Source organism: Diplotaxodon limnothrissa, linkage group LG1 (genome assembly GCF_057381915.1).
Source record: "Diplotaxodon limnothrissa isolate DT_005_m linkage group LG1, D_limnothrissa_male_GT1.1, whole genome shotgun sequence".
Classification (NCBI taxonomy): domain Eukaryota; kingdom Metazoa; phylum Chordata; class Actinopteri; order Cichliformes; family Cichlidae; genus Diplotaxodon; species Diplotaxodon limnothrissa.
The window spans coordinates 8221330-8234008 of record NC_140596.1 but is presented as its reverse complement, the minus strand read 5'-3'; the positions used below and the strand labels follow the sequence as shown (position 1 = coordinate 8234008).

Sequence of the window (12679 nt, the reverse complement as noted above, 5' to 3'; positions counted from 1 at the left end):
CTGAAAAATGTGCAGGTTTTATAATAATTTGCTCTTCATTAATGTTAAATATGCATATACATAATACATAATATGAAAATACAATGTATAGCTGAATTAAAATCAAAATGTCCCCTCATTTGTAATTCTAGTGGCTATAAAGAAAACTAAATATGTTTCCCCTTTTTTTTTTACTCAAAACAAAAAACGGAATAAAGGTTAAGAAGTCACAATGGAAAGAATCACAATAAATGCATGGTTTAAAAATATTATTGATACAGAGAAAACAGCTTCACAGCTGTCCTTAAAATATATGTAATGATTTGGATGCAGATGAGGTGTTCTTTTTTTTTTTTTACTTGTATAAGTCTGTCAATGTACATAGAAAATCATGAAGAGTTATTATTTAATAATTGTTTTTTGATAATTGGCAGAAATTGTGATCATAGCTATTGAAATCATCCTCACTAGTCAGCAAAGGGCGTCCCACGCTGTGTCAGTCATTCACACTCTCACTCTTACAGCGCATCTGACTGGATGGTATGCCAGCGAGTAGTTTCTATTTGCCCCCGACTGCAAATTTCCCTCCAGTGTTTCTGTCCCTCCTCTGAAGCATCAGTGCCAATCAGCACCCGACCCAGAATGCTGCTCTTAGTGTAGAGGCGCCCCTGTAGATAAATCAAGAAAATGAAGATGCGACAGAGATCTCAGAATAATACGATACTGGTTGGTGACTTTTGTAGAACTTCCTACCTGCATGACGATGAATTCAAGCACCAGTGGTAGCTGATTTATGTCACCGGGAGGCAGGTCAAACAGGAATGGTGCGTTCCAGATGGGGTTTGGACCACTGGCCCCTTTAGTCTCCTTAGTACCAATTACCTTCCCATCCTGACGCAAGTTAATGACAACATAGTGGTCTGTTGGAATAAAATTACATCCTTAGTTATGATTATAATCAGATTGAATCAGTTTATTAAATTACATTTCCTTTCTAGAAAGGTCAACAAATAAAAAGGAGCAGCAAACATCAGTTACAGGAACATTTTCAGTTGGTGCTAACAAACCAAAGCAACCTCTCTGCAGGGCTGTGTTGCTAGATTCACATAAAATGATTTGCAACAGTTTATTTATATCCTTAAAATTCCCTCTGCTCTCCTCTCTTCTCTAACTGTTGCATATCTGCATGATCACTTATAAATACATAATCTCAATAATCCAGTCAAGCATACTAATTCGATTTACTAAAACTAAAAGCAATGTGCAATCGTGCATCTGCAAAGCCCATTATTCATATATTTGACACGGGTAATTTGATGTTAAAGCTCACGAGAAACACATAACTGACTTTATGCTTCAAAGTGTCAGTTTAGGTTGTTGTTTTTACTTTGACACAATTTCCTACTTCCTCCTCTGCTCTTCAGCGAGGCTTTAAATCGGATGGCACAGACGGGGGGAAATGACACCAGGGCGATTTGTTCCTAATCTGATTATATAACAAACCAATCAGAGATCTGGTCTGTCTGACCATAGATGGGCAAACAGGAGACAGAACAATAGATCTGTATACTTACAATGTGCTAATGGGAAATTTAACCCTTCTCCTTTACTTGGAGGAGATCATGGTTTACTTCAATACACCACAGAGCAACCAGGCATTACATTTTATTAGTATTTTTTCTGGACTATTAAAACATGTTTAAAAAAATGTTATGATTATTATAAGGGTTCACTATCTTTTTGGTTTGTAAATTTGGATTGTCCTGGGTTATATCATTTTGAAAATGAGGTGGGCAGTAAAAACATAGACTAAGACTTCAAAAGTTTACAGTACATGTGAATCAAAGAGTCCATCGAAATCCCAAGGCACAGTGAAAGTGAAGTGGGATCCCTGGTCCCCATGCTCAAAGTGCTTCACCAGCTTGTCTCACCAACACCACTGGGCAAGAGTGAAGCCAGAGGAAACTGGTTGTGGTCCTTGGGTCCAAATTGGTCCTCTGATGTATTAAATTCGATTCAATTTTATTTATATAAATGCCAAATCACAACAACAGTTGCCTCAAGGGGCTTTGATCTGGGCATAGGGACGGAAGACTAATCAGATCATAACCAGCCAGGCAGTAGAGTGTGTGTGACTTGTATATTAAAAAATACTAACATTTACTTTTTACTGCTCAGTGCAGAGAAAACTATATGCAATTTTTTAAAATGCAAAATGTATGAAAGGGTTAATAATCCACACTTAACATATAAGAAAATGTTCATAACACACTTGTGAGCTAGCTTTGTTGAGGGTGGGTAGAGTTGTCTTTTTTCCTTCTTTCCTCTACCAGCTGACACAGATCAAAAGGCAGGGTACGCTCTAGACAGGTTATCAGTCCATCACAGACATAACACAAGAAACAGACAACCACACACTCTCACATCCACACCTTAGGCAAATTTATGAGCAGTAATGTCATTATAATTATAATCTTGAGCAGTGACCAATTAACCTAACAAGCATATCCCTGGACTGTGGCAGAAAACCCAGTCAGGAACGAAGAAACATTGCAGTGCATTCCAGTGCACCACTCTGCCACCTTATTACTAAAACAACATTAATATTACACTATCTAAATATTACAGAAGCCTTCAGTATTGTGATATTCACATCGAACCACTGATTTTTTAAAAACAAAAAACAAGCAGAGCAGGACGAGCAGGACAAAACGTTTGTTGCTTTTGGTAATCTTTAGGATTAAACAGATTTAATTTGGATTCAGCGTTTTGGGAGGAATTTCTCAAAGGTAATACCAAATGCCTACAGAGTAAAAAACATAAAATGCACAAAGTCAGAGGCTTTGATAAAGTAAAAAATCAAAGTCAAAATCTAGTTGGGTTAGTTAGTCAGTTTGGGACACTTTAGTGTGAAATTAAAGATGACACAGGTATCTGGCAGAAAACCAGTACTTCACATCCAGAGATAATAATCCATTAACTTATCAAATAAAGTGCTACTGTTATTTGATGGCACCTGACAATGACATCAATTAACTGTGAGCTGAGTTATCACGAGTTTCCCACCAATAGTCAGTGTCTGTGTCTTTTAATTATGGTTTTGATTAAAATTGGGCTTTAAGGAAGGCAATGGCAAAAATAGTCTATTTTGTAATTTAGGTATGATGCTTCCTCCCACAGCCCAAAGACATGTAATTAGTGGTGTTAGTTTTAAATGGACATTCTAAATTGCCCATAGGTGTGAGTGTCAGAGTGAATGGTTTTTACTGTCTCTCTGTGTTAGTCCTGCGACATTCGGGCAAACTGTCTTGGGTATATCCTGCCCCTCGCTCTATGGTAGCTGGGATAGGCTTTAGCCAGCAGAATGGATGAATGGATAAAGGTATGAGTGTAGTCTTCACCTGGAGCTCCTGGGATCCTTGTGAGCTTGGCCAGATTCTCAGCCTTTCGAACCATCACCTTGATGCGCTGGGCTAGTGTCTGGTACTGCAGCAGGATGAACAGTTGCCCCAAAGCCCGTGGCACACACACAGAGCTCTTCCTGCGGCCCAGCGTTTCCTGAGAACTCACACTCTAAGGGTAGAAAGGACGGAAAGACGAAGAGATAGAAATGTGAGGCTTAGGAAGAAGGGGAAAAGTTGTCTTTCACTCAGCAGATGTTTGCGTCATCTGTTTGGGGAACTGTGGATAAAAACCAAGGGAAAGAGGTGATTCAAGCAGTAAAACCAGAAGTACTCATGAATATGCTTCTATAGTGCTATCACTGAGTGAGTCGATCAAAGCAGTAAGGCTCAGATCTGTGAAAATCAATGTTTTAGTTCTCAATCAATGGGGTTTGCTGTGAATCATTGCCTGTTAATATAAAGGAACAGGTCAGAAATTTAAATCTGAATAAGTTTCTGCAAAACATCATACGACATCTTGGGTTCACCTGCCAGAGGAACTCAGCAGGGCTAAATCTACGCCACTTTTTCAGTCACTTAAATCAAATCATCGATATTAGAGGTTGTCTTTTGTGTGCAGCTGTCATGCTTGAGGATTCCATTTGACCAGTCATCCTTAAACAATAAAGACATCCATGCACTGTGAATAGAAGCAATAGCTCATCTTTAAATCTGATACAAATTTTAATCTGACTTCATGTCAGCTTTCATTAGCTTTCATTGGTTGGTGAGTCACATTCTGCTGTCAAGCTGCTGTGTTAGCCCGTCAGCGACTTGCTGATGCTGGGTAGCAGAGTGTGAAGTCAATTTCATTCAACAAGTGAGTTTTGGTTCACTGCCTCTGACTGTCACTAACACTGTCACTCAGTAGCACTGCCTTGTGGGTAGGTTTATCCTTCTTTTTCTGATTTTCTGTCAAACATGTACTGCAGTTAGATCCATAAATTTTTGGACGATGACACAGTTTTGCCTCTCAATGGATCTAACAATTATTTTTTTCTGTTTAGGAATTACAAACATTTTTACACATAGTAACCCATTTTCAGAGCATAAAAAAATTGAACAATTGACTGAAAAGCAGTTTCAGGGTGCAGTGAGGCATGTCCCCACATTATTGGCAAAATAAGCCGAAAAAAGATCTGGGGTTGATTCTAAGCTTCTAGTGCATTTACAGTAGCAGCTGTTATTTGAATATAAGGTTTCAAAGAAATATAAGTGCAAGTGAGGGCCATCAAATAAACAACCTGGTGGATTTTTTAAAAATAAGGAATGCACCGGTCATCTGAGCAACACCAAAGGGCATGAAAGACCACAAAAGTCAACTAAAATTTAGTTGACTTTGAAGTTGGGGTTCTTTTCCTGAAATGCATCTTATTTCTCTTTCACTACAAGGAAAAAGGCTTGATGCTACCACCTTTTAACCCCTCCTGGATTATGGTTATATAATTTATATGAATGCCTCTGCTCATTCTCTCCATCTTTTAGACTTTTGGACTGTTGACTGGTCCTCATTCCCCATTTGCAGGAAGGTTCATTGGTTTAATTTTATCTATAAATCTATTTGCATACTCGCCTCTTATTTATCAGATTACATGTTACATAAACATTTTAGTCATAGTCTACAGTCTCAAGAATTCATTACATTCAGTGTTCCATCAGTTTGTGCAGAACTTGGAAAGAACACTTTCTCCTTTTCTGCCTCGTCATCATTGGATACATTGCAGAAGTACTTGCAGCTCTCTCAATTGATTTCACTTATAGACTTTGAAATTAAAAATGAATTCCCAGTTCCTAGTGAAAGCTTCATCCTGTTCTAAATGTTTTAGATCAGTTCTACTCTTGCGCTATGTGATATCTTTAGAATAGAATATAATTAATATGGTCATTACAGCTCTGGCTGTAAACGTAGTAGTCCCACCCAACTGCTGTTGGCTTTTAAGAAGAGGGTCACCTTATAGGAATCAGTCCCAGTCGGAGATAGAGAAGGATTATTTTGAACTGTGAATTATGCAAAGCTACTATAGCAGAGTCCAAAAATTGAAAAAAAAAAAAACTGCAGAAGATCATAACACAGTTTCATGACACAATTGGTCTTTTCAAAAAGCATTGGTCATTTTATACTCTGTTTAAAGACAGCTTACTAAATGTTCAACAAATGTTCATCATTAGTTTGAAGCCATTGGGCTTGTGTAGGCCGTCCCTTCAGGAAGCCTACACAAACATTTTTATCAGACTTTTTGGAGAAAGAAAATCCTTGAAGTGTAAAATAGAACAGAGGTCTCACAACTCAGGATTACAATATGTGATTTACATTGTTAATGCAAATATGAGATTGTTTGGGAGTCAGTTCCATAATCAAGTTTTGCAACTATATCATTGTATAAAAATATTTAATTTTCTCTGTAATTAAAAAAAATCCCAAAGCAAATTCTTTTCCACCCACAGATTATATTTTACATGAAAACATCGCGTTATGTAATTTTCTGGCTGTTATTTTTGCAAACAGACTATGAAAGTCTCTTCTTAATTGTAAATCATCTCGAGTTATATAACAAACAGATTCTATGAATCATCCAATAATTTCCAAAGAACAGATGCCTAAAGAGACTCTGAAATATTTTCCTCCAACCTAATTTCTGTGTATAAGTAGGAACAATTGACTGCACATTGATATTCTGTAAGCAACAACTTATATTAGCTTCCCATTACATCAGATAAATTCAGGTTTATTTATACCATAGAGCGGGACATCACACAAAAGTTGCCTCAAGGCACTTTATACAGTAAGGTAAAGTGTTCTTTCACCCACAGGTGTAGTGCTCGCTCACTCGACCGGCCCTCCAAGCTTAGTGACACACTTGGGAACATCAGGTAGTGCTTATAAGAAAGGAAAAAAAATCGATGTTTTACACCAGTTCAACACTATTAACCTTAAACCTATAAAGTAAAAAGGTCACTTTAAATTTGTGAGAGTTTGTACTTTTAACCTTCTTTCTGTAACATGAATGCTTTTTGCCCCCCAGTAGCTGAAAGGTTATTTGCTATGTAACAAGAAGTTGCATTACATTAAAGGAAAAGTAATAAGTTAATTGTAACAGCTGACTGATGCAGTGATACAATATAATACGATACTTAGATTATTTTTGTAGACTTTCTGCATCCTGGTGGGAAATATTATGTGAAACTCCAACTCTGCAGCTTTCTGCTACTAATGCCAGCTAAGCAAGCAAAACGGTTCTCTGGTTTGTTTATTTGTTTTTTGTTTGTTTTTCAGAAAGGCTTCCCTAATGTTATTTATTTTTCCCTTCCTATACTCTCCTATACTGGAGAAAGTGGAAATTTGCCAGGAACGCTACAGGACTGTGATTTAAAGTGAAAACAAAGAGTGCATTTACATGAAACAAATCAAAGTTTGCAGATCATCCTGATCACTCCACTTTTGCTTGAACATATCAGCCCCTCATTCCCATAAAATGTCAAAATAACTAAGGCAATGCAGATGAATGATTAGCAATATTTCAGCTGATCCCATTACACTGATAAAGAAAACTGGCCCTTTACTATCTATGCAGAAGATTTCTACAGCTTCCAATGCACAGTTGATATATACATGAACAAGAATACACAAGAACTATTCAGATTGCTGAGCAGCTGTGTTTTTTCTAAGTAAACTCCCGCTTTGTATGCACACACCTTTGTGCCAGGCAGCTGCTGTTACTAAGAAAGAGGAAGGTAAAGGTGTGTTTATGTGGAGAGTTTGAATCAGGTATAAAGGTGAGAGACTGAGGTGGGTATACCCAGCTGATTGTCACTTTACTGTAAAAAGCAAGTTGGCACACCCCAAGAGAATCCAGCACGTCTCAGTGTGACCTGAAACACTAGGCTCACCTCCCTTCAAAAGCTTGTTATTAATGTCTCCTGGCAGAGTATCAGCAGAGCCGCAGAGGCCACAGCGTGGGCACACTGCCCATTTGCTGCACTCTACTTGTTTGCTCTGCAGTGGCGAACAACAGCGTCACCATGACTAACAACAGTGGAAAAACAGGCTAATGGGAGAGCTGATTAGATGCTACATTCCTTCATGGGAAAACCATGATACGTGTTATTTATGACTGAAGTGTAGTTTTCCCTTTCTATTAAATCAAATGAAAATGGAGACTGAAATTATACTATCAAGTCAATGAAACCAGGAGAACAAAAGTAAATTTATTTGATTGAAATTTTGACTGAGTTAGGGCAGACACGGTACTTTTAATTTAGCTACACAAGCAGCATATGTGAGGAACCAACTGTTCTGCAGACTTTGATGTGTCATATCATGTATAATGCTGCTTTTTTTCACTGAAAACAAACGTTCACCCAGGGCTGCTACAATATCTGACTTTCATCACACATATATATTGTAATAATAGCATTTTCACAAGATTTACAGAAAATTAATCACTAAAAATGCATTTACACTTGAACGGTAAAAACGGCAACTAAATGAACCGAGGAAATCTAAAATAGAATCACTTGCAGGAAGCAATAAGAGAGATTTTATAACTACCCCCTCTAAAATACCATCACTGATCATGTGTACAGTTGTAGTCATGTATCTAAACAGTTGGCATTGGTTTGTTAACTGCCCTAGATTTTGGTGGTTACCAAAATGCCAATCTGGGTAAGTACTCAAGGACTCCCCACCCAGATGTCCACCTTTAGCAGGCAGCACTGTCCATTTCCTGCTTGATTATAATTTGCAAAATCTACATTAAATTGCATTTAATATGACTGGAGAGCAATAGAACCCATATACTCATTAGGAAATTGTTGCATCTTAGTTTGAGTGAGCAGTCCAGTCATTTTGTCTGTTTTCCCTTTGATTTCTGTTAAACTAACGATCTGGTGGCTGTAGCTTCATACTTTCTAAGCAAACACAGGTGGCGAAGAGACAGTTTCAGATGTAACTCTTTACTTTGTGCTCTTTATTTCTATTGAAGTTCTAAAGTCCTGCATGTCTCCAAAAGTTGATTCTGTTCATCTGGCCGTAGCGTTTTTTAGTGGGAGAAACATTTCGTCACTCATACAAGTGACTTCTTCAGTCTCAGCTGACTGCAGGTTTCCCCAATCTTATAAACAGTACATTTGCATAATGACATTTGCATAATGACTGAAACCAGCCCACTGAAGGAAAAAAGTCCTGAATGCTGTTAGGAGATATTTAAAAAATAATAATTTTCATTTGTTTGGTATTGTTACCAGATAAAGCATTACCACATAGTCTCTATGGTATTTCACTATGCTCCCTGGTACTGTGCATTTATTTTAGGTCTCTTTTAATCTCAAGTTCAAGTGTTTAAAGTCACTTTCTACAAGCATAAGGGTCAGAGAAGCTTTTATGGACAATCTGTTGTGTTTTGGAACTTGCATTGCCCCTTTTTTAATTGTAATACCTATGCCAAATAAATTTCATGATCAAATCATCTCACCATATACCTTTTTCAGCTTGCTCTTAGTTGGGCAGAGCTGCCTGGTGTAGGTGGTGGCAATGTCAGGCTCCCAGTCCAACTTCTCACAAGGCAACTCCACTATCCCCAGTGCAGCCTCTCTTAGACCAGAGAAGTCCCTACTGTAGACAGCCAGTTTCAAGGTACAGGTCCGCAGCTCTTCCACAGAGCTCACCTGCAGTGCAAAGCTCTGGTTGTGGAGCTCTGGGCTGAGGCTGCGCCGTCGTGAGGATATCTGCTGTGGGGAAGGGCAAAGTGGAGGAAGGCTTGCCCTAACAAACACCCCACTGCGCCTTCGACTGACCCCCAAGAGACCTAGGATGTTGACCACCAGGGTGCCACAAGCAGAAGAGAAGACCACGGAGAAGTGAAGGAGTGGAGCTGGTTTGGGAGGGGAGAGAGAGTTAGAGCCATACTGTGATGGACAAGGCTCTCCCTCCTCCACAGGAGGTCTGACGGCGCTTGCAGTCAGACAACTGCTCTCACTGTAAATAAAATTTTCACCAGTCACAGTGCAGCGCCGGCCGATTGCTCGACGGGATTTAGGCACAAAACTCAACCTGGTGAGAGAAGGCAAAGAGGCTCGGCCATGTCTTGGAGGTTTATTAGGTGAACAGGGAACTGCAGGAGTGCTGAGGCGCCGCAGTGGAAAAGAAGATCTAGGAGATTTTACCAGGTCAGCTGACCTGGTAGGGCTGGAGTCAAAGGGCAGAGCAGTGAGGTCATCTTCAGAGGGAGAAGAGCTGCTCTTAGAGAAAGAAAATTCAAACACATCCCCATCCAATTCTTCATATTGCTGTTTCACAATTTGCGTACAGGGAGAAGGAGTCAGTGTCACAGTCACACACTCTGCAGGATGAGGAGACAAAAAAACTGCTTCTTTGTCCTCCAATGAGGCTTTCTTCCTTTTGCGATAGCAAAGGATGCAGCCAAGAACTAGACAATAGCAGAATACAGCTAGACCCACAGCCAGCAGGATCTGCAAGTGAACTAGAAAAAAGGTATAAATATAAAACATTAATATTATGTCGTAAAAATGCAAAAACTAGAAAGGAACAGGAAATCAAAGCACACAGGTATAGATACAGGTATTTGAAATGTGAAGCAAATGATTTTGTTTGACTGAAGGCTCAGAAAATTGAAGGCATATTCATTACAAACAAAGTTACTGCAAAACATCTTGTTGTGGCTGCATTCTGGAGGAATTGTCATCATGATAACGGTATAATTTATATTGTTGTAGTTGCATTTTTGATCCAAGGGAGCACTGCACTGCTGTAAGATCAATTATTTCTGTTTTTATTTATCTTAGAAGCATCCATGTTTAAAAAATAAAACAGGTTATTGCATACTGTAACATCACCTTTCGTTTGCATCAAGTTATTATGATGAGCTAAAAGTCCACTTTGGTGTTTTAAACACCTTTAAAACATGAAAGAATATCAAAACAACCACAGACTGAAGCTGTTAAAACAGAGCCCTGATGCTGATTTAATGTCAGATAATGGGATAATGTATTGAGATGACTCATGCATCAAACACACTCGTGGACAGCGCAGTAAGCATGATTATTGTGAGGTAAACAACCAACAATGCCAACAGTAAACCATTACTTGTGTTTTTGAAAGTATTAAGAGTAGGTCCACCACAGTTTTGCTATGAAGAGGTATACGGTCTTACCCCCAAAAGGAGTGTCTCCCTCACATCTATAAAATTGCTTATCACAGGAGACTTAGAGAGTCAATGCACTCTGCACCCTTTAACGCCACAATTATTACTTACCACAATTATTCACTTATTACATTAAGATGGGGTCACAATCAAAGCAGATCAATTTCAGCCCTGTCAAAGTCCAGGAGCAGGGAGCTCCTCACTCTGCCTCAGTCATGACAGTACAGAGTGGGTGGATGCAGCAGTGATGTTGAAAATTAAAGGCTGATGGGATTGCTCTAAGATATGAGTCAGCCTGACCAGCCAGTGGACATTATTGCCAACCAATTGATGTGATGGTGAAACCTGAGTAGAGATAAATCAGCATTTAATGCAGATTTCTTTTTTTCTTGTTTTTAATCCTGAAGGACGTGTGTGCATTTTGACATGGTATGCATCATAGCTAATCCTACACTAAACATTTTTAAATGGCATGCAAATAACTGAATTAAGATCACTGTACTCCCTAGGTTGTTTTTTTATTGTTATTTATTTATTTATCCATTTGTTTTATCTTCTTCATACCAAATTATCTAAAACAACTGTAACCAGGATACGTTCCCACTCTGTTTTTGCAGTTCATGTATCAGTGCAAAAACAAACTGATTTTTAAAGCTGTTTCTATTTTCCTCTCGGTTATTTTTCGTGTTTGAAATCTTTTTAACAGCCATAAGTGGAAAAAACAAACAAACAAGCAATCAAATAAAAAAAAAACGATGTTATGCTCTGATATGTTTCCCTGTCTGAAGAATAGACCATCGGGACTAAGGTACAAATTAAAGCAAACACAGACTGTTCATTGACAAAATTAGTAAAATCTAAAAAAGACACCGAACATTTCCTACCTGCCAGCATGTACTGCGACATGTTCCCACGCCGTTTGGTTTGTGTGTGGAGTCACTGTGAGCACCGTTTATGAGAGTGGTTCATCACCAGTGCGCAGGAACCTGAAGCCTTCCAGCCAATAGATTCATCGGGTAACTGGGCTTTTATTTCAGTTGCACTGACCGTGCATTGAAGGCATAAAAAGGTGCTGCCTCCTTACTACAGTTCAGCCAACCGACGTTACTGTTCACTTTACAAATTTATGAGGCACAGCAGCTAGGTTTATGCTAGATGTCCTGCAACTGTAACCAAATTAAAAGTAAAACAAATGCTCAGGCAGAATATCATATTAAAATTCATGCATGCCTATCAATAAGTCAGATACGGCGTGCTATTGATTACATCAATCTCCAAGTAATGATCTTCCGTGACAATAGTAAGGGACTGTTTGAAAATTACTGTAAGCTGAAGTCGAAGAAAAAGAGAATGTGCTAAACTAGTGAATGTGAATGTGATTTACTGAAATCAGGTATTTGACCATATGCTTTTTTGCAAGCCTTAAAAAGCTTAAACGGCTAAATCTTAACGGCTTCAATTTTTTTATGTTATAAACCAAGCACCCCAATGACATTGCACTCTGATTGGAGCTCTCTCCACCTGCAGAACACACGCGCGCGCGCGCGCGCGCACACACACACACACACACACACACACACACACACACACACACACACACACACAAAACTGTTCAAGAACAAAACACCTAAGATAATGGCTGCTACAAATTTCTTATCAAGTGTCATAGGGATACACAAGAGCATCCCACATAATACCAGAGATTCTGCTGCAAAGATCCTAGTACCAAACATCACAGGACACACCCAGAGGATCACGGGTCCATGCCCAATAAATCAGTACATTATCTGGACACAATATTAGGTAAGTGGGTTTTAATATTGTGGCTAATTATTGCCATCGGTTGGGCCATCAGATTTTTTGCAAGTCAGCTGTGAAAAACAGTAGAAATAGCTGCACCAATCCAGATTTATTTGTATATAAACACCCTATTAAACCACATTGAATATTAATCAAACCTGCCTCCAAGCCACATCTTTAAGGTGCCCTGCAACAATGCTACGCAATGCTACAAGTTACTTTACATTTACTAAGAAGCTGCTTTTGGTGACAAATCGAGTATATAACGCACTGTGTAGAACTTGCAGGCACTTAGAA

General features: G+C 38.8%; 1 protein-coding gene across 1 annotated transcript; it reads right to left on the bottom strand.

Moving 5' to 3' along the window:
- Positions 1 to 497: 497 nt before the first annotated feature.
- On the bottom strand, positions 498 to 11488 carry LOC146639363 (synaptotagmin-5). The gene is made up of 5 exons (XM_085352056.1): positions 11467 to 11488; positions 8901 to 9901; positions 3381 to 3552; positions 733 to 899; positions 498 to 647 (listed from the first exon to the last, which is right to left on the bottom strand). The coding sequence occupies exons 1-5, from the start codon at positions 11486 to 11488 to the stop codon at positions 498 to 500; spliced, it is 1512 nt and encodes a 503-aa protein (XP_085208182.1).
- Between the last annotated feature and the right edge of the window lie 1191 nt (positions 11489 to 12679).